Below are 27,684 nucleotides of genomic sequence, written 5' to 3'. Positions count from 1 at the left end.
GCTACGAAGCCAAAAAGAGAGAGAGGTAGCAGAAGCTTTTTGACCTCTCCTCTGTCCAGAATAAACGACAAACAGGGAAGAAGTTTGTCGAAAATCTTTAGTTGCCTGTAAATAAAATTTCAGGGCACGGACTACATCTAGATTGTGTAGAAGTCGTTCCTTCTTTGAAGAAGGATTAGGACACAATGATGGAACAACAATCTCTTGATTGATATTCCTGTTAGTGACCACCTTAGGTAAGAACCCAGGTTTAGTACGCAGAACTACCTTGTCTGAATGAAAAATCAGATAAGGAGAATCACAATGTAAGGCCGATAACTCAGAGACTCTTCGAGCCGAGGAAATAGCCATTAAAAACAGAACTTTCCAAGATAACAATTTGATATCAATGGAATGAAGGGGTTCAAACGGAACACCCTGTAAAACGTTAAGAACTAAGTTTAAACTCCATGGTGGAGCAACAGTTTTAAACACAGGCTTAATCCTGGCCAAAGCCTGACAAAAAGCCTGAACGTCTGGAACTTCTGACAGACGTTTGTGTAAAAGAATGGACAGAGCTGAAATCTGTCCCTTTAAGGAACTAGCGGATAAACCCTTTTCTAAACCTTCTTGTAGAAAAGACAATATCCTAGGAATCCTAACCTTACTCCATGAGTAACTCTTGGATTCGCACCAATGTAAGTATTTACGCCATATTTTATGGTAAATCTTTCTAGTAACAGGCTTCCTAGCCTGTATTAAGGTATCAATTACTGACTCAGAAAATCCACGTTTTGATAAAATCAAACGTTCAATTTCCAAGCAGTCAGCTTCAGAGAAATTAGATTTTGATGTTTGAAGGGACCCTGGATCAGAAGGTCCTGTCTCGGAGGCAGAGACCAAGGTGGACAGGATGACATGTCCACTAGATCTGCATACCAGGTCCTGCGTGGCCACGCAGGCGCTATTAGAATCACCGATGCTCTCTCCTGTTTGATCCTGGCAATCAATCGAGGAAGCATCGGGAAGGGTGGAAACACATAAGCCATCCCGAAGGTCCAAGGTGCTGTCAAAGCATCTACCAGGACCGCTCCCGGATCCCTGGATCTGGACCCGTAACAAGGAAGCTTGGCGTTCTGTCGAGACACCATGAGATCTATCTCTGGTTTGCCCCAACGTCGAAGTATTTGGGCAAAGACCTCCGGATGAAGTTCCCACTCCCCCGGATGAAAAGTCTGACGACTTAGGAAATCCGCCTCCCAGTTCTCCACTCCCGGAATGTGGATTGCTGACAGGTGGCAAGAGTGAGACTCTGCCCAGCGAATTATCTTTGATACTTCCATCATCGCTAGGGAGCTTCTTGTCCCTCCTTGATGGTTGATGTAAGCTACAGTCGTGATGTTGTCCGACTGAAACCTGATGAACCCCCGAGTTGTTAACTGGGGCCAAGCCAGAAGGGCATTGAGAACTGCTCTCAATTCCAGAATGTTTATTGGAAGGAGACTCTCCTCCTGAGTCCATGATCCCTGAGCCTTCAGAGAATTCCAGACAGCGCCCCAACCTAGTAGGCTGGCGTCTGTTGTTACAATTGTCCAATCTGGCCTGCTGAATGGCATCCCCCTGGACAGATGTGGCCGAGAAAGCCACCATAGAAGAGATTTTCTTGTCTCTTGATCCAGATTCAGAGTAGGGGACAAATCTGAGTAATCCCCATTCCACTGACTTAGCATGCACAATTGCAGCGGTCTGAGATGTAGGCGTGCAAAGGGTACTATGTCCATTGCCGCTACCATTAAGCCGATTACCTCCATGCATTGAGCCACCGACAGGTGTTGAATGGAATGAAGGACACGGCAAGCATTTTGAAGCTTTGTTAACCTGTCTTCTGTCAGGTAGATCTTCATTTCTACAGAATCTATAAGAGTCCCCAAGAAGGGAACTCTTGTGAGTGGAAAGAGAGAACTCTTCTTTTCGTTCACCTTCCACCCATGCGACCTTAGAAATGCCAGTACTAACTCTGTATGAGACTTGGCAGTTTGAAAGCTTGAAGCTTGTATCAGAATGTCGTCTAGGTACGGAGCTACCGAAATTCCTCGCGGTCTTAGTACCGCCAGAAGAGCGCCCAGAACCTTTGTGAAGATTCTTGGAGCCGTAGCCAATCCGAATGGAAGAGCTACAAACTGGTAATGCCTGTCTAGGAAGGCAAACCTTAGATACCGGTAATGATCTTTGTGAATCGGTATGTGAAGGTAAGCGTCCTTTAAATCCACTGTGGTCATGTACTGACCCTCTTGGATCATGGGTAGGATTGTCCGAATAGTTTCCATTTTGAACGATGGAACTCTTAGGAATTTGTTTAGGATCTTTAAATCCAAGATTGGTCTGAAGGTTCCTTCTTTCTTGGGAACCACAAACAGATTTGAGTAAAACCCCTGTCCGTGTTCCGACCGCGGAACCGGGTGGATCACTCCCATTAGTAAGAGATCTTGTACACAGCGTAGAAACGCCTCTTTCTTTATTTGGTCTGTTGACAACCTTGAAAGATGAAATCTCCCTTTTGGGGGAGAGGTTTTGAAGTCCAGAAGATATCCCTGAGATATGATCTCTAAAGCCCAGGGATCCTGGACATCTCTTGCCCAAGCCTGGGCGAAGAGAGAAAGTCTGCCCCCCACTAGATCCGTTCCTGGATCGGGGGCCCTCGATTCATGCTGTCTTAGGGGCAGCAGCAGGTTTTCTGGCCTGCTTACCCTTGTTCCAGGACTGGTTAGGTCTCCAGCCTTGTCTGTAGCGAGCAACAGCTCCTTCCTGTTTTGGAGCAGAGGAAGTTGATGCTGCTCCTGCCTTGAGATTACGAAAGGTATGAAAATTAGACTGTCTAGCCCTAGGTTTGGCTCTGTCTTGAGGCAGGGCATGGCCTTTACCTCCTGTAATGTCAGCGATAATTTATTTCAAACCGGGCCCGAATAAGGTCTGCCCTTTGAAAGGTATGTTAAGTAATTTAGATTTAGAAGTAACATCAGCTGACCAGGATTTTAGCCACAGTGCTCTGCGTGCCTGAATGGCGAATCCGGAATTCTTAGCCGTAAGTTTAGTTAAATGTACTACGGCATCTGAAACAAATGAATTAGCTAGCTTAAGTGTTTTAAGCTTATTTGAAATCTCATCTATAGTTATTGAGTCAAGAGTTTCTTCCAGAGACTCGGACCAAAAAGCGGCCGCAGCCGTGACAGACGCAATACATGCAAGGGGTTGTAATATAAAACCTTGTTGAGCAAACATTTTCTTAAGGTAACCCTCTAATTTTTTATCCATTGGATCTGAAAAGGCACAGCTATCCTCCACCGGGATAGTGGTACGCTTAGCCAGAGTAGAAACCGCTCCCTCCACCTTAGGGACCGTCTGCCATAAGTCCCGAGTGGTGGCGTCTATTGGAAACATTTTCCTAAATACAGGAGGGGGGGAAAAGGGTACACCGGGCCTATCCCACTCCTTAGTAATTATCTCTGTAAGCCTCTTAGGTATAGGAAATACGTCAGTACTCGTCGGTACCGCATAGTATCTATCCAGCCTACATAATTTCTCTGGGATTGCAACGGTGTTACAATCATTCAGAGCCGCTAATACCTCCCCTAGCAGTACACGGAGGTTTTCTAGCTTAAACTTAAAGTTTGAAATGTCTGAATCCACTCTATTGGGATCAGATCCGTCACCTGCAGATTGAAGCTCTCCGTCCTCATGTTCTGCAAATTGTGACGCAGTATCTGACATGGCCCTATTATTATCAGCGCACTCTGTTCTCACCCCAGAGTGATCTCGCTTACCTCTAAGTTCAGGTAATTTAGACAAAACTTCAGTCATAACATTAGCCATGTCCTGTAATGTGATCTGTAATGGCCGCCCTGAAGTACCCGGCGTTACAATATCACGCACCTCCCGAGCGGGAGATGCAGGTACTGACACGTGAGGCAAGTTAGTCGGCATAACTTTCCCCTCGTTGTTTGGTGAATGATGTTCAATTTGTACAGATTGACTTTTATTTAAAGTAGCATCAATGCAATTAGTACATAAATTTCTATTGGGTTCCACCTTGGCTTTAGAACATATAGCACAGAGATATTCCTCTGAGTCAGACATGTTTAACACACTAGCAATTAAACTAGCAAACTTGGAAATACTTTTCAACTCAATTTACAAGTAATATGAAAAACGTACTGTGCCTTTAAGAAGCACAGAAAAAAATTATGACAGTTGAGTAACAATGAACCGGAGAAACTATAAAATCAAATTTTTCCCAGTAAAAAATACAATTTAGCAAAGGATTGCCCCCATTAGCAATGGATAACTAACCCTTAAACAGCAGAAAAAATGTACAGAAAATAAACGTTTTTTATCACAGTCAAAGCACAATCTCACAGGTCTGCTGTGAGTGATTACCTCCCTCAAAATAATTTTTGAAGACCCTTGAGCTCTGTAGAGACGATCCGGATCATGCAGGGAAGAAAACAGACTTGTGACTGAATTTCTGATGCGTAGTAAAAGCGCCAAAATAGGCCCCTCCCCCTCACACACAACAGTGAGGGAGATCAGTAAACTGTCTTAAATTAAATAAAACGACAGCCAAGTGGAAAAACAGTGCCCAAAACAATTTTTCACCCAGTACCTCAGATAAATAAACGATTTAACATGCCAGCAAAACGTTTAACATCAAATAAAATGAAGTGTCATTAGAAAGCCTGCTGCTAGTCGTTCCCACTGCAAGTTAGGCTAAAAGTTTTATGCATACAGTATTATCCCAGTGAAGTGCCATTCCCCAGAATACTGAAGTGTAAATATACATACATGACAGCCTGATACCAGTTGCTACTACTGCATTTAAGGCTGAACTTACATTATATCGGTATTGGCAGTATTTTCTCAGTCATTTCCATTCCTCAGAAAATAATATACTGCTACATACCTCTTTGCAGGTGAACCTGCCCGCTGTCCCCTGATCTGAAGTTTACCTCACTCCTCAGAATGGCCGAGAACAGCAAAATGAACTTAACTACGCCGGCTAAAATCATACAAAAACTCAGGTAGATTCTTCTTCAAATTCTACCTGAGAAGGAACAACACACTCCGGTGCTGTTTTAAAATAACAAACTTTTGATTGAAGATATAAAAACTAAGTATAATCACCACAGTCCTCTCACACATCCTATCTATTAGTTGGGTGCAAGAGAATGACTGGGTGTGACGTAGAGGGGAGGGGCTATATAGCAGCTCTGCTTGGGTGATCCTCTTGCACTTCCTGTTGGGGAGGAGTTAATATCCCAGAAGTAATGATGACCCGTGGACTGACCACACTTAACAGGAGAAATAACAAACTTTTGATTGAAGAATAAACTAAGTATAAATCACCACAGACTCTCACGACCTCCTATCTATGTTGAGGCTTGCAAGAGAATGACTGAGTATGGCAGTTAGGGGAGGAGCTATATAGCAGCTTTGCTGTGGGTGGACTCTTGCAACTTCCTGTTGGGAAGGAGAATATATTCCATAAGTAATGGATGATACGTGGACTGGATACACTTAACAAGAGAAAACACATTTTCGGTATCAGTTTCGGTTTTCGGCCAAGTGCATCCCGGATTTTTGGATTCAGTTTCGGTCCAGAATTTCCATTTCGGTGCATCACTAATAGAAATATCTAATCCCATAGCTACAAATTGTACATTGTAAACCCCTTTTTAGCTAAATAATAAGCCAGATTTCATATAGTTATGTCTTGCATGGTCAAGAAACATAAAATATATATTTCTGGATTAGTTAGAATTTAATTGTTAATTCCTCAATGAGCCAGAAAAAGCTGTGTAAATAAACAGATATATTTTATGGACGTATGCTATATTGTCACTCTGGGATGAAATCAGAAAATATTGCATAGATACACATATATATATTTGCACTTTACAACTCAGATTAAGGAACTAAAATTCCTCATATTAAATAACCTTTAAGACTAAATACAATATTTGTACTCTCATATAATTTTTAAGAGTTATACTTTTAAAAGTTGTACTTTTTATATTTTTAAGACTCTTTACTTCTTATTATTTTTAAGAATTGGCGGCCACTTCAGGTAATAGAAATTTACATCTCTATTAAGATATTTTATCCGGCATATACGTTTTACATGTATGGTGAGGCTATTAGCAGTGTTCAGGCTGAGGCAGCCACCAGCAATAATTGAATTATAGTATATTCTGTTTATTGAGCTAGTAGTAATACCTTGTTGGAACGTTTACTTCTATTCAAAGAATCCTCATCATTTGAAACAAATATAGTTTAACTGTTGGTATTCATTTACAACAATTTCTAGCTATGGTTCTGACCATAGAAGATTATTAGGCGAGATCAGGCTGATCCAGCCACTCAGCAGTGATAAAAACCACAATTATTCAATGCCATAAAATAAGCTTATTTCTGGCATCATTTTGAACCAGAATATCCTTCAAAAGAAAGGATTAAATTTGAAACGTTTCTTTTTGAATTAATAAATAAATATTGTTGCCGGCTAAGCAAAGGGAAGCTTTGTTTTATTAATATTGAAAAGGTTTCCCTCTATTATCTTGTCTTGCCTTTGTTTTTGTTTTGTTTTGGCAATTAATGGCATTACAAGTACTAAATAATTAAGGGAATCTTTATTTTTTATTTTTTATTATTTTTTTACTTTATTATCATTTTGTTTGAGGGTTTTTTTTCAAGATGGCTACAGTATCTGCATTAGAAAGTTTTGTAGCTACTTACATCACAAGTCATAAAAGTAAAGATTTTGCTTGTGATGTTCATGAAAAAGAGAATACTTGGAAATATGTCCAGGATTTATTTGAAAAAGAGATGACTTCCTCTAAGAAAAGTAAAAAATTAAAGGGCAGAGCAGTAGCAAGTATGTTTGCTGCATGCTTGGCAATGAATGCCAAAATAGAAGTTTTAAATGAAGCCCTTCACAATTCTAAAGAAAAACAGAATTTATGTTTACCTGATAAATTACTTTCTCCAACGGTGTGTCCGGTCCACGGCGTCATCCTTACTTGTGGGATATTCTCTTCCCCAACAGGAAATGGCAAAGAGCCCAGCAAAGCTGGTCACATGATCCCTCCTAGGCTCCGCCTACCCCAGTCATTCGACCGACGTTAAGGAGGAATATTTGCGTAGGAGAAACCATATGGTACCGTGGTGACTGTAGTTAAAGAAAATAAATTATCAGACCTGATTAAAAAAAAACCAGGGCGGGCCGTGGACCGGACACACCGTTGGAGAAAGTAATTTATCAGGTAAACATAATTTCTGTTTTCTCCAACATAGGTGTGTCCGGTCCACGGCGTCATCCTTACTTGTGGGAACCAATACCAAAGCTTTAGGACACGGATGAAGGGAGGGAGCAAATCAGGTCACCTAAATGGAAGGCACCACGGCTTGCAAAACCTTTCTCCCAAAAATAGCCTCAGAAGAAGCAAAAGTATCAAACTTGTAAAATTTGGTAAAAGTGTGCAGTGAAGACCAAGTCGCTGCCCTACATATCTGATCAACAGAAGCCTCGTTCTTGAAGGCCCATGTGGAAGCCACAGCCCTAGTGGAATGAGCTGTGATTCTTTCGGGAGGCTGCCGTCCGGCAGTCTCGTAAGCCAATCTGATGATGCTTTTAATCCAAAAAGAGAGAGAGGTAGAAGTTGCTTTTTGACCTCTCCTTTTACCAGAATAAACAACAAACAAGGAAGATGTTTGTCTAAAATCCTTTGTAGCATCTAAATAGAATTTTAGAGCGCGAACAACATCCAAATTGTGCAACAAACGTTCCTTCTTTGAAACTGGTTTCGGACACAGAGAAGGTACGATAATCTCCTGGTTAATGTTTTTGTTAGAAACAACTTTTGGAAGAAAACCAGGTTTAGTACGTAAAACCACCTTATCTGCATGGAACACCAGATAAGGAGGAGAACACTGCAGAGCAGATAATTCTGAAACTCTTCTAGCAGAAGAAATTGCAACCAAAAACAAAACTTTCCAAGATAATAACTTAATATCAACGGAATGTAAGGGTTCAAACGGAACCCCCTGAAGAACTGAAAGAACTAAATTGAGACTCCAAGGAGGAGTCAAAGATTTGTAAACAGGCTTGATTCTAACCAGAGCCTGAACAAAGGCTTGAACATCTGGCACAGCTGCCAGCTTTTTGTGAAGTAACACAGACAAGGCAGAAATCTGTCCCTTCAGGGAACTTGCAGATAATCCTTTTTCCAATCCTTCTTGAAGGAAGGATAGAATCTTAGGAATCTTAACCTTGTCCCAAGGGAATCCTTTAGATTCACACCAACAGATATATTTTTTCCAAATTTTGTGGTAAATCTTTCTAGTTACAGGCTTTCTGGCCTGAACAAGAGTATCGATAACAGAATCTGAGAACCCTCGCTTCGATAAGATCAAGCGTTCAATCTCCAAGCAGTCAGCTGGAGTGAAACCAGATTCGGATGTTCGAACGGACCCTGAACAAGAAGGTCTCGTCTCAAAGGTAGCTTCCAAGGTGGAGCCGATGACATATTCACCAGATCTGCATACCAAGTCCTGCGTGGCCACGCAGGAGCTATCAAGATCACCGACGCCCTCTCCTGATTGATCCTGGCTACCAGCCTGGGGATGAGAGGAAACGGCGGGAACACATAAGCTAGTTTGAAGGTCCAAGGTGCTACTAGTGCATCCACTAGAGCCGCCTTGGGATCCCTGGATCTGGACCCGTAGCAAGGAACCTTGAAGTTCTGACGAGAGGCCATCAGATCCATGTCTGGAATGCCCCACAGCTGAGTGACTTGGGCAAAGATTTCCGGATGGAGTTCCCACTCCCCCGGATGCAATGTCTGACGACTCAGAAAATCCGCCTCCCAATTTTCCACTCCTGGGATGTGGATAGCAGACAGGTGGCAGGAGTGAGACTCCGCCCATAGAATGATCTTGGTCACTTCTTCCATCGCTAGGGAACTCCTTGTTCCCCCCTGATGGTTGATGTACGCAACAGTTGTCATGTTGTCTGATTGAAACCGTATGAACTTGGCCCTCGCTAGCTGAGGCCAAGCCTTGAGAGCATTGAATATCGCTCTCAGTTCCAGAATATTTATCGGTAGAAGAGATTCTTCCCGAGACCAAAGACCCTGAGCTTTCAGGGATCCCCAGACCGCGCCCCAGCCCATCAGACTGGCGTCGGTCGTGACAATGACCCACTCCGGTCTGCGGAATGTCATCCCTTGTGACAGGTTGTCCAGGGACAGCCACCAACGGAGTGAGTCTCTGGTCCTCTGATTTACTTGTATCTTCGGAGACAAGTCTGTATAGTCCCCATTCCACTGACTGAGCATGCACAGTTGTAATGGTCTTAGATGAATGCGCGCAAAAGGAACTATGTCCATTGCCGCTACCATCAAACCTATCACTTCCATGCACTGCGCTATGGAAGGAAGAGGAACGGAATGAAGTATCCGACAAGAGTCTAGAAGTTTTGTTTTTCTGGCCTCTGTCAGAAAGATCCTCATTTCTAAGGAGTCTATTATTGTTCCCAAGAAGGGAACCCTTGTTGACGGAGATAGAGAACTCTTTTCCACGTTCACTTTCCATCCGTGAGATCTGAGAAAGGCCAGGACAATGTCCGTGTGAGCCTTTGCTTGAGGAAGGGACGACGCTTGAATCAGAATGTCGTCCAAGTAAGGTACTACAGCAATGCCCCTTGGTCTTAGCACAGCTAGAAGGGACCCTAGTACCTTTGTGAAAATCCTTGGAGCAGTGGCTAATCCGAAAGGAAGCGCCACGAACTGGTAATGCTTGTCCAGGAATGCGAACCTTAGGAACCGATGATGTTCCTTGTGGATAGGAATATGTAGATACGCATCCTTTAAATCCACCGTGGTCATGAATTGACCTTCCTGGATGGAAGGAAGAATAGTTCGAATGGTTTCCATCTTGAACGATGGAACCTTGAGAAACTTGTTTAAGATCTTGAGATCTAAGATTGGTCTGAACGTTCCCTCTTTTTTGGGAACTATGAACAGATTGGAGTAGAACCCCATCCCTTGTTCTCCTAATGGAACAGGATGAATCACTCCCATTTTTAACAGGTCTTCTACACAATGTAAGAATGCCTGTCTTTTTATGTGGTCTGAAGACAACTGAGACCTGTGGAACCTCCCCCTTGGGGGAAGCCCTTTGAATTCCAGAAGATAACCTTGGGAAACTATTTCTAGCGCCCAAGGATCCAGAACATCTCTTGCCCAAGCCTGAGCGAAGAGAGAGAGTCTGCCCCCCACCAGATCTGGTCCCGGATCGGGGGCCAACATTTCATGCTGTCTTGGTAGCAGTGACAGGTTTCTTGGCCTGCTTTCCCTTGTTCCAGCCTTGCATTGGTCTCCAAGCTGGCTTGGCTTGAGAAGTATTACCCTCTTGCTTAGAGGACGTAGCACTTTGGGCTGGTCCGTTTCTACGAAAGGGACGAAAATTAGGTTTATTTTTTGCCTTGAAAGGCCGATCCTGAGGAAGGGCGTGGCCCTTACCCCCAGTGATATCAGAGATAATCTCTTTCAAGTCAGGGCCAAACAGCGTTTTCCCCTTGAAAGGAATGTTAAGTAGCTTGTTCTTGGAAGACGCATCAGCTGACCAAGATTTCAACCAAAGCGCTCTGCGCGCCACAATAGCAAACCCAGAATTCTTAGCCGCTAACCTAGCCAATTGCAAAGTGGCGTCTAGGGTGAAAGAATTAGCCAATTTGAGAGCATTGATTCTGTCCATAATCTCCTCATAAGGAGGAGAATCACTATCGACCGCCTTTATCAGCTCATCGAACCAGAAACACGCGGCTGTAGCGACAGGGACAATGCATGAAATTGGTTGTAGAAGGTAACCCTGCTGAACAAACATCTTTTTAAGTAAACCTTCTAATTTTTTATCCATAGGATCTTTGAAAGCACAACTATCCTCTATGGGTATAGTGGTGCGTTTGTTTAAAGTGGAAACCGCTCCCTCGACCTTGGGGACTGTCTGCCATAAGTCCTTTCTGGGGTCGACCATAGGAAACAATTTTTTAAATATGGGGGGAGGGACGAAAGGAATACCGGGCCTTTCCCATTCTTTATTAACAATGTCCGCCACCCGCTTGGGTATAGGAAAAGCTTCTGGGAGCCCCGGGACCTCTAGGAACTTGTCCATTTTACATAGTTTCTCTGGGATGACCAACTTGTCACAATCATCCAGAGTGGATAATACCTCCTTAAGCAGAATGCGGAGATGTTCCAACTTAAATTTAAATGTAATCACATCAGGTTCAGCTTGTTGAGAAATGTTCCCTGAATCAGTAATTTCTCCCTCAGACAAAACCTCCCTGGCCCCATCAGACTGGTTTAGGGGCCCTTCAGAACCATTATTATCAGCGTCGTCATGCTCTTCAGTATCTAAAACAGAGCAGTCGCGCTTACGCTGATAAGTGTTCATTTTGGCTAAAATGTTTTTGACAGAATTATCCATTACAGCCGTTAATTGTTGCATAGTAAGGAGTATTGGCGCGCTAGATGTACTAGGGGCCTCCTGAGTGGGCAAGACTCGTGTAGACGAAGGAGGGAATGATGCAGTACCATGCTTACTCCCCTCACTTGAGGAATCATCTTGGGCATCATTGTCATTGTCACATAAATCACATTTATTTAAATGAATAGGAATTCTGGCTTCCCCACATTCAGAACACAGTCTATCTGGTAGTTCAGACATGTTAAACAGGCATAAACTTGATAACAAAGTACAAAAAACGTTTTAAAATAAAACCGTTACTGTCACTTTAAATTTTAAACTGAACACACTTTATTACTGCAATTGCGAAAAAATATGAAGGAATTGTTCAAAATTCACCAAATTTTCACCACAGTGTCTTAAAGCCTTAAAAGTATTGCACACCAAATTTGGAAGCTTTAACCCTTAAAATAACGGAACCGGAGCCGTTTTTGACTTTAACCCCTTTACAGTCCCTGGTATCTGCTTTGCTGAGACCCAACCAAGCCCAAAGGGGAATACGATACCAAATGACGCCTTCAGAAAGTCTTTTCAAAGTATCAGAGCTCCTCTCACATGCGACTGCATGTCATGCCTCTCAAAAACAAGTGCGCAAAACCGGCGCGAAAATGAGGCTCTGCCTATGATTTGTGAAAGCCCCTAAAGAGAAAGGTGTCTAAAAAAGTGCCTGCCGATATAAACTTATCAAAATACCCAGATTAAATGATTCCTCAAGGCTAAATATGTGTTAATAATGAATCGATTTAGCCCAGAAAAAGTCTACAGTCTTAATAAGCCCTTGTGAAGCCCTTATTTACGATTTTAATAAACATGGCTTACCGGATCCCATAGGGAAAATGACAGCTTCCAGCATTACATCGTCTTGTTAGAATGTGTCATACCTCAAGCAGCAAGAGACTGCTCACTGTTCCCCCAACTGAAGTTAATTGCTCTCAACAGTCCTGTGTGGAACAGCCATGGATTTTAGTGACGGTTGCTAAAATCATTTTCCTCATACAAACAGAAATCTTCATCTCTTTTCTGTTTCTGAGTAAATAGTACATACCAGCACTATTTTAAAATAACAAACTCTTGATTGAATAATAAAAACTACAGTTAAACACTAAAAAACTCTAAGCCATCTCCGTGGAGATGTTGCCTGTACAACGGCAAAGAGAATGACTGGGGTAGGCGGAGCCTAGGAGGGATCATGTGACCAGCTTTGCTGGGCTCTTTGCCATTTCCTGTTGGGGAAGAGAATATCCCACAAGTAAGGATGACGCCGTGGACCGGACACACCTATGTTGGAGAAATTTAATTCTCAAAGAAAAAGAAATTGACCAGAAAGAAAAAGAAATTGACAAATTGGAATGTAAAGTCGGTTTCTTAACATCACTTAATGATGAAATAAAATGCTTAAAAGAAAAAAGTGATGAAAACTGTGCTACTGCACAAACAGAACTTAAAATGTGTAAGGAAAAATTGATTAAAACAGAAAATGAAATGGATAATATAATTTGTGAAAATAAAGTTATCCAAAATAAACTTACACAGTCACAAAGTGTACAAAATACTCCTTTGCTACAAACTTTGAAAAAAGATGCATCCACCCAAACATATTCATTGAATAACTGTGACAAATTGGGGAATGCAATTTCATTTGATAATTCCAACTAAACTGATAAAACAATCAATTTGATTTTAAAATATACAGTGAATAACTATAATGCAAATGCAGTAAACATAGGTGAAATCCCTGTTTTTCTAGAAACACCTATGCTATGCCCTTCTACTGGAGGCAATAATTAAAATACTGTATCTAACATTCACTCCACACCAATCTCAATCACTACAATGCCCAATTCAAGTTTTATAGCAAATTCAGGCCAATGTTGCACAGCTCAAAAAGAGTGTGAAAAATGTGTATCTAAATCAACAAATGATATTGTAAAAGTGCCACAGTTACACAATGATATCTGGAGTGATTTACTTAAAAATGAGAACATGGATCTCTTCAAAATATGTTTGGGGAATGCATTAAAAACTAAAACAGATATTGGAGTTAATATTTTGGAACCTGACATATTAACAAATGATTTACAGAGCAACAGATGGGTGGAAATCATGGATAAAATTAATGGTTTTAAAGAAAAACAGTATTGTTATGATCCACAATGTAAACCTGTTTTTCCTCATTTCTTGGAAAAACAGAGGTACACTTGGAGTTTGGATAGATCCAATGGTTACCCTGTATCATATGCAAAAAGTTTACATGTTCTCAGTCTATTTTCTACAAAGAATGTTTTTCAGCTCCAAACCAACATGTGTAAAGAAGAGAAGCATGGAGGAATCTTTCTTACAGGGATAGGTGGTATTTTTACAGCAATGGTGAGTATAATTGTATTACCATTGTTCTTGGGACTACTACAGCCTTTAATTAGTTCTAAACAAACATTGTGCCCAAGGGGGGGAGAGAGATGTCTTTCAGGGAAGTGTCCTCCTGTCTGGGCACTTGTTTGTTAAATTGTTAAACAGTTAAAATAGGGTGTGCCTACCTTAGAATAGAATTACCTATTGGTGGTCCTGAGGCACATTCACCCTTTGTCTCCCAGCACATTTACAAAATGTTGTTCCTGTTTATCTTTAATTTGGAAATATCTCACTCCATTTTTTGTTTCAGCAGACTATCCCTAGTGCAATTGTTTGTTTTTGTCACAGACCTGAGATAAAAATGGCATGTTTCAAGCACATTTGCCAGTTGTATTACCCCTAGGCAAATTAATTTTAAATGATTTTAACAATATTCTGTGCTCAAAATATTTTGGATTGCTTCAGAGCACTTTTATAAAATTTAAGAGAGGGATGTCCAAGAGATGCTTCCAAAATGTAAATAATAGTTGTTCAATTAGAAAAGTAATTACGTTTGTTTTGTTTATTTTTCCTAGACAACCAGTGATGGACATTTGTAAATACTTCATACGAATCCCAACAGCTGAGCAGAAATCCAGAAACAACATTTCCACTGATATTTCAGTAACACAGAAGGCTCCAACAAAGAATACCATTATTAGGCCTAGATTTAGAGTTTTGTCGGTAACGACCCGCGTAGCTAACGCTGGCTTTTTTCTGGCCGCACCTTTTAAATACCTCTGGTGTTGAGAGTTCACAGAATGGCTGCGTTAGGCTCCAAAAAGGGAGCGTACAGGCATATTTAACGCCACCGCAACTCTCGATACCAGAGTTGCTTACGGACGCGGCCAGCTTCAAAAACGTGCTCGTGCACGATTCCCCCATAGAAAACAATGGGGCTGTTTGAGCTGAAAAAAAACCTAACACCTGCAAAAAAGCCGCGTTCAGCTCCTAATGCAGCCCCATTGTTTGCTATGGGGAAACACTTCCTACGTCTGCACCTAACACTCTAACATGTACACCGAGTCTAAACACCCCTAACCTTACACTTATTAACCCCTAATCTGCCGCCCCCGCTATCGCTGACCCCTGCATATTATTATTAACCCCTAATCTGCCGCTCTGTAAACCGCCGCTACTTATATTATCCCTATGTACCCCTAATCTGCTGCCCCTAACACCGCCGACCCCTATATTATATTTATTAACCCCTAATCTGCCACCCACAACGTCGCCTCCACCTGCCTACACTTATTAACCACTAATCTGCCAAGCGGACCGCACCGCTATTATAATAAAGTTATTAACCCCTAATCCGCCTCACTAACCCTATAATAAATAGTATTAACCCCTAATCTGCCCTCCCTAACATCGCCGACACCTAACTTCAAACATTAACCCGTAATCTGCCGACTGGAGCTCACTGCTATTCTAATAAATGTATTAACCCCTAAAGCTAAGTCTAACCCTAACACTAACACCCCCCTAAGTTAAATATAATTTAAATCTAACGAAATTAGTTAACTCTTATTAAATAAATTATTCCTATTTAAAGCTAAATACTTACCTGTAAAATAAATCCTAATATAGCTACAATATAAATTATAATTATATTATAGCTATTTTAGGATTTATATTTATTTTACAGGTAACTTTGTATTTATTTTAACCAGGTACAATAGCTATTAAATAGTTAAGAACTATTTAACAGCTAAAATAGTTAAAATAATTACAAAATTACCTGTAAAATAAATCCTAACCTAAGTTACAATTAAACCTAACACTACACTATCAATAAATAAATTAAATAAAATACCTACAATTATCTACAATTAAACCTAACACTACACTATCAATAAATTAATTAAATACAATATCTACAAATAAATACAATTAAATAAACTAACTAAAGTACAAAAAATAAAAAAGAACTAAGTTACAAAAAATAAAAAAATATTTACAAACATTAGAAAAATATTACAACAATTTTAAACTAATTACACCTACTCTAAGCCCCCTAATAAAATAACAAAGCCCCCCAAAATAAAAAAAATGCCCTACCCTATTCTAAATTACAATAGTTCAAAGCTCTTTTACCTTACCAGCCCTGAATAGGGCCCTTTGCGGGGCATGCCCCAAAGAATTCAGCTCTTTTTCCTGTAAAAAAAACCATACAATACCCCCCCCCCAACATTACAACCCACCACCCACATACCCCTAATCTAACCCAAACCCCCCTTAAATAAACCTAACACTAAGCCCCTGAAGATCTTCCTACCTTGTCTTCACCATGCCAGGTTCACCGATCGGTCCAGAGTCTTGATCCAAGCCCAAGCGGGGGGCTGAAGAGTGACGTCCATCCTCGAGCTGAAGTCTGGATCCAAGCGGCGGCTGAAGAAATCCATCATCGGGCTGAAGTCGGAAGTCCATCATCGGGATGAAGTCTTCTATCAAGCCGCATCTTCAATCTTCTTTCTTCTGGAGCGGAGCCATCTTCTTTCCAACCGACGCGGATCCAACCTCTTCAACCGACGCCTACTCGCTGAATGAAGGTTCCTTTAAGGGACGTCATCCAAGATGGCGTCCCTCGAATTCCGATTGGCTGATAGGATTCTATCAGCCAATCGGAATTAAGGTAGGAAAATTCTGATTGGCTGATGGAATCAGCCAATCAGAATCAAGTTCAATCCGATTGGCTGATCCGATCAGCCAATCAGATTGAGCTCGCATTCTATTGGCTGATCGGAACAGCCAATAGAATGCGAGCTCAATCTGATTGGCTGATCGGATCAGCCAGTCGGATTGAACTTGATTCTGATTGGCTGATTCCATCAGCCAATCAGAATTTTCCTACCTTAATTCCGATTGGCTGATAGAATCCTATCAGCCAATCGGAATTCGAGGGACGCCATCTTGGATGACGTCCCTTAAAGGAACCTTCATTCGGCGAGTAGGCGTCGGTTGAAGAGGTTGGATCCGCGTCGGTTGGAAAGAAGATGGCTCTGCTCCGCTCCAGAAGAAAGAAGATTGAAGATGCGGCTTGATAGAAGACTTCATCCCGATGATGGACTTCCGACTTCAGCCCGATGATGGATTTCTTCAGCCGCCGCTTGGATCCAGACTTCAGCCCGAGGATGGACGTCACTCTTCAGCCCCCCGCTTGGGCTTGGATCAAGACTCTGGACCGATCGGTGAACCTGGCATGGTGAAGACAAGGTAGGAAGATCTTCAGGGGCTTAGTGTTAGGTTTATTTAAGGGGGGTTTGGGTTAGATTAGGGGTATGTGGGTGGTGGGTTGTAATGTTGGGGGGGGGTATTGTATGTTTTTTTTTACAGGCAAAAGAGCTGAATTCTTTGGGGCATGCCCCGCAAAGGGCCCTGTTCAGGGCTGGTAAGGTAAAAGAGCTTTGAACTTTTGTAATTTAGAATAGGGTAGGGCATTTTTTTATTTTGGGGGGCTTTGTTATTTTATTAGGGGGCTTAGAGTAGGTGTAATTAGTTTAAAATTGTTGTAATATTTTTCTAATGTTTGTAAATATTTTTTTATTTTTTGTAACTTAGTTCTTTTTTATTTTTTGTACTTTAGTTAGTTTATTTAATTGTATTTATTTGTAGATATTGTATTTAATTAATTTATTGATAGTGTAGTGTTAGGTTTAATTGTAGATAATTGTAGGTATTTTATTTAATTAATGTATTGATAGTGTAGTGTTAGGTTTAATTGTAACTTAGGTTAGGATTTATTTACAGGTGATTTTGTAATTATTTAAACTATTTTAGCTATTAAATAGTTCTTAACTATTTAATAGCTAATGTACTTGGTTAAAATAAATACAAAGTTACCTGTAAAATAAATATTAATCCTAAAATAGCTACAATATAATTATAATTTATATTGTAGCTATATTAGGGTTTATTTTACAGGTAAGTATTTAGCTTTAAATAGGAATAATTTATATAATAAGAGTTAATTTATTTCGTTAGATTTAAATTATATTTAATTTAGGGGGGTGTTAGTGTTAGGGTTAGACTTAGCTTTAGGGGTTAAAAAATTTATTAGAATAGCGGTGAGCTCCGGTCGGCAGATTAGGGGTTAATGTTTGAAGTTAGGTGTCGGCGATGTTAGGGAGGGCAGATTAGGGGTTAATACTATTTATTATAGGGTTATTGAGGCGGGAGTGAGGCGGATTAGGGGTTAATAACTTTATTATAGTAGCGGTGCGGTCCGCTCGGCAGATTAGGTGTTAATAAGTGTAGGCAGGTGGAGGCGACGTTGTGGGTGGCAGATTAGGGGTTAATAAATATAATATAGGGGTCGGCGGTGTTAGGGGCAGCAGATTAGGGGTACATAGGGATAATGTAAGTAGCGGCGGTGTACGGAGCGGCAGATTAGGGGTTAATAATAATATGCAGGGGTCAGCGATAGCGGGGGCGGCAGATTAGGGGTTAATATAATATAGGGGTCGGCGGTGTTAGGGGCAGCAGATTAGGGGTACATAAGGATAACGTAGGTGGCGGTCGGCAGATTAGGGGTTAAAATTTTTTAATAGAGTGGCGGCGATGTGGGGGGACCTCGGTTTAGGGGTACATAGGTAGTTTATGGGTGTTAGTGTACTGTAGAGCACAGTAGTTAAGAGCTTTATAAACCGGCGTTAGCCCAGAAAGCTCTTAACTACTGACTTTTTTCTGCGGCTGGAGTTTGGTCGTTAGATTTCTAACGCTCACTCCAGACACGACTCTAAATACCGGAGTTAAAAAGATCCCATTGAAAAGATAGGATACGCAATTGACGTAAGGGGATCTGCGGTATGGAAAAGTCGCGGCTGGAAAGTGAGCGTTAGACCCTTTAATGACTGACTCCAAATACCAGAGGGCGTTAAAAACCAGCGTTAGGAGCCTCTAACGCTGGTTTTGACGGCTACCGCCCAACTCTAAATCTAGGCCTAAGTGTTTAACTATGATTGTTATTATTATTACAAATAATGCAATCCATACCACTGTTAATATTTAATAATACAAGATAATTTAAATTACCATCAAGTTTTTCATAACAAGATGAGTAACGCTTTTGTTTTAATACTTAGTGTAGAAGGTGTAGGGAATTCTTTTTGTTTTATTTTTTGTTTTGTTTATATGTTGGTTAATATTTTAATCTGAGTAACATAAATATGTTGATTTTTCAGTTATAACCTATATGGTTTTGTGTTCAAACCTATCAGGTGTGAGATGAATGCCAAAAGAGAATATAATTCTCAGGAGAATAATGGCAGTATTTGCCTCTCCAAGATTTGGGATACCAACACCACTGTCAATAGCTTTGATTATGCCAAGTGCGTTTTTTTAACTACCGAAGATGTGCTGTTTAGATCTGGGACTTCTCTGCTGATGATATTACTTCAAATTAGAAAATAACATCCCAGAGACAGAAGGAAGATGGAAGATTCAAGATCCTGTCACAGCCTATCACAAAGACACTACCAACATCCCTGAAGGAAGGATAGTGCAGTTATGCAAGTGGATCATCAAAAGGGGTACATTTGTGTTACAGAGCCAGGGACTCACATCATTTCACGGTGGCTACGGCATTAGAAGACACCACAACAGGTTCCTGTGTTCACAACATAACTCCTGAACTCAACACCCTTTACTTGCATGTGCATATACTAAGAAAATGGACTTGTGGCGCTGCAAGGTGATAACAGTTTACAAAAATATCACCACTTATCTAGCAGGCCCCTGTGGCAAAAGAAAAGAAAAACTGTTCCATTAATATGAAAGTGTATACGTGCCGTTGCCCTCATAACAAACGTTTGTACAAGAAGGTGTCACTTCAGTTTCAAGACGTGCAAAATGGACTGATGGATGTACAGATCTTGTCTTACATAAGGATACCAAGCTTCCAGATGCCAGCACCAGTGTCAAATAGCATAATTAATGCTATTGGCTAGTCGTGTTAATCTTTGCTAAATTAAACTTCATCTCACGGAACACATTACCATGGGTTATAGCATGATACTGTATATAATACTTTGTAGTAATGCATAGGTTGTCTAGTAAGGGTCTGATCATGGGAGAAATACATAAGCAAGATACATTATGTGTGGCCTTTGGCTAAAGCTTTCAAGGCCACAAAGCGGGGGACTGTTACAGTTTGGGAAATTGCTTATGTTATAGTTCCATTTCTATGTATATATTGTTTGTATGTATGAGCATATTTATGTACTGGTATAATATTCTAGTCATATTAACTAGCCATGAGAAATATATAAGCTGTCTATTTAATGCCCTGTTTCAGTTACAAAACCATAAAGCCTTTTGTTTACCATACCCTGTCTACCTCAAAGAAAATCAGGAGATGGTAAATAAGGGAGTTATTTCCCCAGGCTTCCTCCCATTCAATAGAATCACCAAATGTTTACATGTAAATAGGAGTCTTTGGCTGTTGGGGTGTGGATGTGGTAGATAACAGGTTATCATGATTTATAGCTATCCACCCCCTACAATAGCCCCTATTTACATGTAAACGGCTAGGACCAATGGTGTTTAGTTTCCCAAATTTGGTTAGGGAGGGAAAAAATGAACCAATTGCATTAAAGTAATACTAACAGATGGGGACATGGTTTTAATATATAGAACAAGATTTAGTCAGTAGAGTTAGTCAGGAGTCAGAATAGAGAGAGAGAGAGAGGGGAGGATGAGGACAGGAAGCTAGTAGAAACATCCGTACTGTCCCAGACAACCCTATTACAAAATCTGAATAAGGTACCTGTATCATGTATGTTTGTATAAGTGTATATTTGTCTTGTAAGTAAATGTTAATTGTTATTGTCTTTAGGCCTACGCATTGAATATTGTGTCATTTTATGTTTTTAGCTGATCTAATAAATAATTGTGTATTTTGAAACCAACAGTAATTTTAAGAGTCTTATTACATTGGGTTATTTATAATTTTCTCATCTATATGTGTATGTATGCAATATTTTAGGCTAGAACCCAGTCAATTCTGCCTATTAATATAATATAGAAATAGCTAATCCCATAGCTACAAATTGTACATTGTAAACCCCTTTTTAGCTAAATAATAAGCCAGATTTCATATAGTTATGTCTTGCATGGTCAAGAAACATAAAATATATATTTCTGGATTAGTTAGAATTTAATTGTTAATTCCTCAATGAGTCATAAAAAGCTGTGTAAATAAACAGATATATTTTATGGACGTATGCTATATTGTCACTCTGGGATGAAATCAGAAAATATTGCATAGATACACATATATATATTTGCACTTTACAACTCAGATTAAGGAACTAAAATTCCTCATATTAAATAACCTTTAAGACTAAATACAATATTTGTACTCTCATATAATTTTTAAGAGTTATACTTTTAAAAGTTGTACTCTTTATATTTTTAAGACTCTTACTTCTTATTATTTTTAAGAACATAATGATGAGGTTATTACAGGCCACCAGCTTTGGAACTTCATAAAAAGTAGAGGAAGCCTGATGCTGTTAGTATTGTCCTTAAAGTAAAGATCAATTTGGATGAATTAGTGCCCAGTTTTTAATAATTCTATTAAAAACAAGGGCACTTTAATTCATCAAAATTGACATTTCACTCCTTTTCTTCAAAAGCTTACCTTTTAATCCTGTCAGCCGCTGCAGGGCTTCCTCCGCCTGTCGCAAGCCCTCTTTGCGGGTCCAAAATGATGAATCCAGCTTCCTCCAATCACGGTGTTGCATCAGGCCATGATCCCCCCGGGGGGAAAGCCGTGATTGGAGGAAGCCGGATTCGTCATTTCTGACGTAAGAAGAGGCTTCTGACGGCCGGGGGAATCGCTGGAGCGGCATTCAGGATTAAAAGGTACGTTTTGAAGAAAAGGAGTGAAATGTCAATTTTGATGAATTAAAGTTCCCTTGTTTTTAATAGGTTTATTAAAAACCGGGCACTAATTCATCCATATTGACCTTTACATTAACCCCTTCGTTACAGAATAATAGCGTTCACATCGGAACAAAGTTGCGATGTAAACACTATATGTAAAAGCTGCTAGGCACCCCCCCCCAGGCGGATCTTTTCCTACGTCAAAGGGGGCAGCTGTAGGGTGCCTTATATGGTAGGACGTTCCATGGGTCCTAACGGCGTTTAAGCCCAGCACATACTATCAAAACTAAACATGGCCAATAAGTAATTATTTTATATATGCATTATTATTTATATATGTATTATTATTATTATCCGAAATCAATTTTAGGTAGTATAGGATAAATACAGAAATAAAGGTCCATTATAACTACAAATTTTCTTTTCTTTAAACAATTCTTTTAGGAGACCTGTTCATTTTAGATCAAATAATTTATTTTCATGCTGATTTTAAGTGAAGTCCTGTATTTGTTATAAAATGTGCCAATTAATAAGACCAGTATTTTTTCAACAAAAGTGGAAAACCAAATTAAAACAAAAATATGCTTTTGTATAATTTAATCATACTGTGCAGACAAGAGTAATATACATCTAAAATAAAAACTGCAACAATACACTTGAACTTTCCAATTGAATTTGTCCTCCGATTAATCACATTAATTTCAAGTATTTTGTTTTCATTATAATGTTACAGTGGAAAGATACCTGTTGGAAGAGAAGTTTGGGTTGATGTAAGTGAAGAGAAATCCAATGTGAAAGCTCTATAAGCTAAAACCAAGTCAAGGGTAACTTTGTTTCCCATAACTTCTGTTATAAGATGCCATAGGGCTTTGTTAAAAATCTGAAAAAAGAACAGAATGAAGGATGGTAAATTATAATGATTAAAGGGCAGTTGTTACATAACCGTTTAAAGAAGTAACAAAGCGAAAGAAAAAACACAATTAACATTAGAATACAAAGAAAAAACATAAATTATGCTTACCTGATAATTTCCTTTTCTTCTGATGGAAAGAGTCCACAGCTGCATTCATTAAATAAGAACCTGGAGTGGCCACCAGAAGGAGGCAAAAAACACCCCAGCCAAAGGCTTAAATACTCCTCCCACTCCCCTCACCCCCCAGTCATTCTGCCGAGGAACAGTAGAAGAAATATCAGGGTGAAAAGGTGCCAGAAGAATATAAGGACGCCCCACATAAAATTACGGGTGGGGAGCTGTGGACTCTTTCCATCAGAAGAAAAGGAAATGATCAGGTAAGCATAATTTATGTTTTTCTTCTTAAATGGAAAGAGTCCACAGCTGCATTCATTACTTTTGGGAAAACAATACCTAAGCTATAGAGGACACTGAATGCCAAGACGGGAGGGTACAATAGGCGGCCCAAATTGAGGGCACCAGACCTGAACCTCTACCCAATAAAAATCCCGCTTTGTCCGAAGCCGAGAAAAAATTTCAAAGGAAAAAGCCGCAGTGACATTGACTTGCAGCTAGTCCAGAGCCAAACTAGAGACCGTAAAACGGACTCGACTGGGCTAACAGTCCACCAAGAGACACCGTCGCCCAACAGAAGGTCCCCCACCACTCACCCCTCACAAATGAAGGGGAAACCAGCCTAAATACCCAAGGGAACAAGGCAAAGGAGAACCGAGGAACCCGAAAGGTCCCTTAAATATAAAAAAGAACACCTCCAAGAGTGGGCCCAGCTCACAGAGACCCAAAAGAACCCAAACAGGGAAGACGGCCACGCTTATACCAAGCGAAAACCGGGATAAGACCGGGCACAGAGACAGAAAAGAAGTCTCCCCAACATACTGCAAGCATGGAATGTAACTAAAGAGGCAAAGTCCTCCTAGCGCCTGTCCATAGAATACCAAAGTATTCGAATGTGAAAAGCGTGTAATAGACCCAGGTGAAAACCCCAAGCTTGAAAACACTGAGTCCATAACAGGACGACACAGAGGGAGCTTGCAAGGAAGAAGAAGCAGTCATCAAGAAATAGACCACACAAAACAGCCCCTCGACAGAGGGCACGGTCCAGGCAACCTAAGCCGCCGGACCTACTCACAGGTCCTTAAAAAGGGGAATACAAAGCCTCCATCGAGGCCCCCCGAGAAGGAGAGTATAACCTCAAAACCCGAAGGAAGAGTAAACCCTCTCCTGACAAAAGGAGCAAGGAAAAAGGAAAAAACATCTCCTAGCAGACTGAGCTATCAGGATAGACTCAAGCTCACACATCCAGAGGAGACTGCGACCCTTAAACCGCTCGGACATCCTGACCTGCAGACCCACCCAGTTGGACCAACCCAGCCACAGGGATCCAATACAGGGGAACAAAAGAATCCCAAAACTGATACAGGTTAACAAGCGTAAAGATGGTACAGCCACCCCCCCCAGAGTACAAGTGCAACCCGACTCTGAAAACAGACAAGGCCATAGACCTAAGGATCTATCAAAACAAGGCCCCACCGTCTAACTTGGGGCCAGCAAGACCCCAGGTGGAACCAATTCCACCCTCCACTTCCCGACCAGGAGAAGCCCCAAGAAAGGACTCCATCTCCATAGGAAGGAGATTATCGCTTAAAGAAAAAGGGAAGAGGCCGGAAGGGCAACAAATGACCTCAAGGCCCGAAGCCACTGGCTAATTGGGAAGAAAATCCCCAAAGCAAATGTCCTAGAAAAGGACCCACCTACAAGTAGTTCGCCATTAGGAATCTAACCTCAGTCTTAAAGGTTCATAAGAAGGCTAGATCTATGCCTTAGCATCCTGAGCTAACAGGATTATTAACAGAGGCACAGCCAACCCATTCACCTGCAGAGCAGAGTATCCACGGGTACACTGGCAAGCTGACCAGGGGAATGCAACACTAAGGCGCACAAGAAATTTGAATCCAATGCCAGCAGCTGGGCATAAACCCACAACCCTTGAGGCGCAAGCCACACAGCTAACCCCTAGATGACATGGGTTACTCTGTTGTAAAGAGTATACATACTCCGAAAACCAGGCCAACCCTGACCTGGTCAGGTAGATGGAGCAAGGACATAGCACAAGTTCCCACTACCGTGGAACACCCCGACCAGCCCTGAGATCCAAAACAACCCAAAACTGGGACATGAAAAAGAAGCGAAGCTCCAGAAAGCGGAATTCTCAGGGAGAAAAACAGGTCCGGGGCAACCAATAGTTCAGGCAACCATACCCTGGAACTAAACACCCCAACTGGCCAAAAAGCCAGACAAAGGGAATGGATGCATATCCAGAGAATCTGGATAGCGACGAAAACTCGAAAGTCCCAACCAAAGGAAGGAACCACCCCTAACCAAAGTCCAACGCTCAAAGGGGCAAGGCTAGAAGTTAAATGAAGGGACTTCTCAAAGCCTTAGGACAACAGAAGGGATACCTCGAGGTCCACAAACCCTACTAGCAGGGCTAGTCTCCCCATCACCTCCACACAGGCAGATTACACAGGGGAGAGAAAGGCGCTAAGCTTTCCCAGCTCCGGGGAACCCTGAGCTAAACAAGTCCCCACAGGTACCAATCATCATCCAGAACGCAGATCCCGAAAAGGAGATCTAACTCACCCGGAGACAATGGAAAAAGACCCAAAGGTCTCATAACTCAGACAGACCATACACATCCAAGAGTAAAAGCGGCATCTAATACACTAGAAACAGCTTACACTCGCACCCTTAAGGTGCCAAGAGCTGCAACAGGTTTCAAATTGCAAAACCTTCTGCATGCTGGACAGCTATCCATACAAGCCGTTGGTCAAGTCCCAACAGGACCATCCAGAGGCCTAAAACTGAAGGCCAAATCAGGCTTAAACTGATGATTAAGCCTGATGAAACAGCCATAGGCTGAGAAACGCGTCGCTTGTGATTCATAATATTTTAATAAAGTAATTTTAATATTTTAAACACTTGCTGCCTTTTATCTGGAATATTTTTGGAAACCTTTGGCCTTTTGAATGGTTTGGAGGACTGTGGTTTCCTGATTGCCTTTGAACTAAGTCTGTTGGGTGACTGAATTGACCCCAGCCTGCTCTATTAGCATCAATGGAGATGCTACAACAAATGTGAGTGCAAATTTATACATCTGTCTGCATACACTTTTGGCTAAACAGTACTAGGCCATATTGGCCCCCTGTGTCTCTCATATCTCCTTTATACAGATTCCATACTAATCTCAGGAGGTCGGTCTGCTGGGTGACTGTTATAGATCCCAGACTGCTTCTACAGCACCATCTGAGGTGCTTTTAATATATGTGAGTGTATCTCTTTTACACATAAATATTATTATTTTGGAACAAACAATATTGGGCCATGTGGCGCATCTGTATCTTTTTGTTTTTTTAGGCCACGTGTCTGAACAGCCGCAAAACCGAACGAACCTGACAGGACCAGCCTGTACCCAGGGTCCTAACTGGCAAGCTGCATAAATTCTCCCTCATAGGGGAAAAAACAAAACAAACATTATAAAACATAGGACTAACATGTCCAAACGACTTCCGAAGAAGTAACAAAGAGTATCAATCCCAGATGGTTCCAGAGGTAAACAAAAACAAATAAACATCCTATCGGATACAAATAAAATATAAGGCAACCCGAAGGTTAATGCCCAAAAGACACAGGCCTACCCACAGGACCAGCCCAACGGAGCCCTATCTTTCAAAAACTGGGAAAGATCTCAAACAAAAGACAAACAGGAGATAACCCCATCCCCACATATCTAATGAGGTGGACTGTAGAGGCCCACCCCAAGGCGGAAGGCCCGGGACAATAGGGCACAAGCACATTATCAAATAAACGTCTGGTCTCTGCAAACAAACAATCGCCAACATTATGTGGAAGCGAAAACGTGCTGCAACCTCCAGGGGGAACACACCACCCCGCATGGAGAAACCATAAACTGGGTTACCCGCATGTGTAGAAGTATGAATTGGTAGGGAACTCACCTCTTCGAGGACGGGACCCCCCAGAGGCGGATGGCTCAGCAGTCTCCTGATTCCCCAAGCCCGAGGAACCAGGCGCTCTCATATGGCATACGGAACAAAACTGGTTGACATGTGTCAACGAGGACATTCCGGATTTGTCACCGGACACAGAATCTGAAATCAAAATAGTCTCGGTATCAGAATCTTCCATAACTGAATCTGAAAATCTGAACAGAGGATATATAAATATGGACTAAAGTAGTAAAAACAAAAACGGCACCTGACACCCCCAATGGCTGGGGCACTGACCAGCTCCTATGACTAGACCCCTGTGGCTAGAATATCTCCTTCGCCACACGGTTGGGAATGCGTAAATGGGAAACGGAACATAACCACACCCGAACACAAGGTGAACCGTACAGTGCAAAAAAAGCACGCCCAACCAAAATGCTGCATCACTTCTAAAGGCCTCAAAGTTCCAAACCACAAGCCCATAAACATCACACATAAGCAGGTTGAATCACATAACAAACATGATTATAAACCCCCCTGTTCAATAACCCCCCTCAGGAGATATTAACCGAGACTCACTGAGACTTTTATGTCATATAGTTAGACCCGCAAGGTGTTGTAGCCTCTCGGGAAAACCTTCACATTACAGTACATTGATGATAAAGTAAAATGAAACGATCTTACCGGAATCTACGCCATGGAACAGGAACACAGCCTTTCAAGTGTGACGGATAGTAGCATCGCCTCCGCCATGGACTTGAGAGAAGAAAGCAAGCAGTGGAGCGAAATTCGACAACGCCGATTGCTTGAGGAGTTGTTAATATGAGTCGGGATGGTTTCGCAGAAAGAAACTCCCTGCATCTCCGGACTCTA

General features: G+C 41.3%; 1 protein-coding gene across 1 annotated transcript in view; it reads right to left on the bottom strand.

Annotated features, from left to right (window-relative positions):
• The window catches only part of ADGB (androglobin), a 693,780-nt gene that overhangs the window by 232,198 nt on the left and 433,898 nt on the right, over positions 1-27,684 (bottom strand). Inside the window, exon 21 of the mRNA XM_053711792.1 lies at positions 22,579-22,714. Within this exon, the coding sequence (XP_053567767.1) occupies positions 22,579-22,714 (136 nt within the window). The remainder of the gene's footprint in view (positions 1-22,578; positions 22,715-27,684) is intronic.

This window comes from Bombina bombina, chromosome 4 (assembly GCF_027579735.1).
Source record: "Bombina bombina isolate aBomBom1 chromosome 4, aBomBom1.pri, whole genome shotgun sequence".
Taxonomy (NCBI): domain Eukaryota; kingdom Metazoa; phylum Chordata; class Amphibia; order Anura; family Bombinatoridae; genus Bombina; species Bombina bombina.
This window is presented reverse-complemented; position numbering and strand designations above follow the sequence as displayed.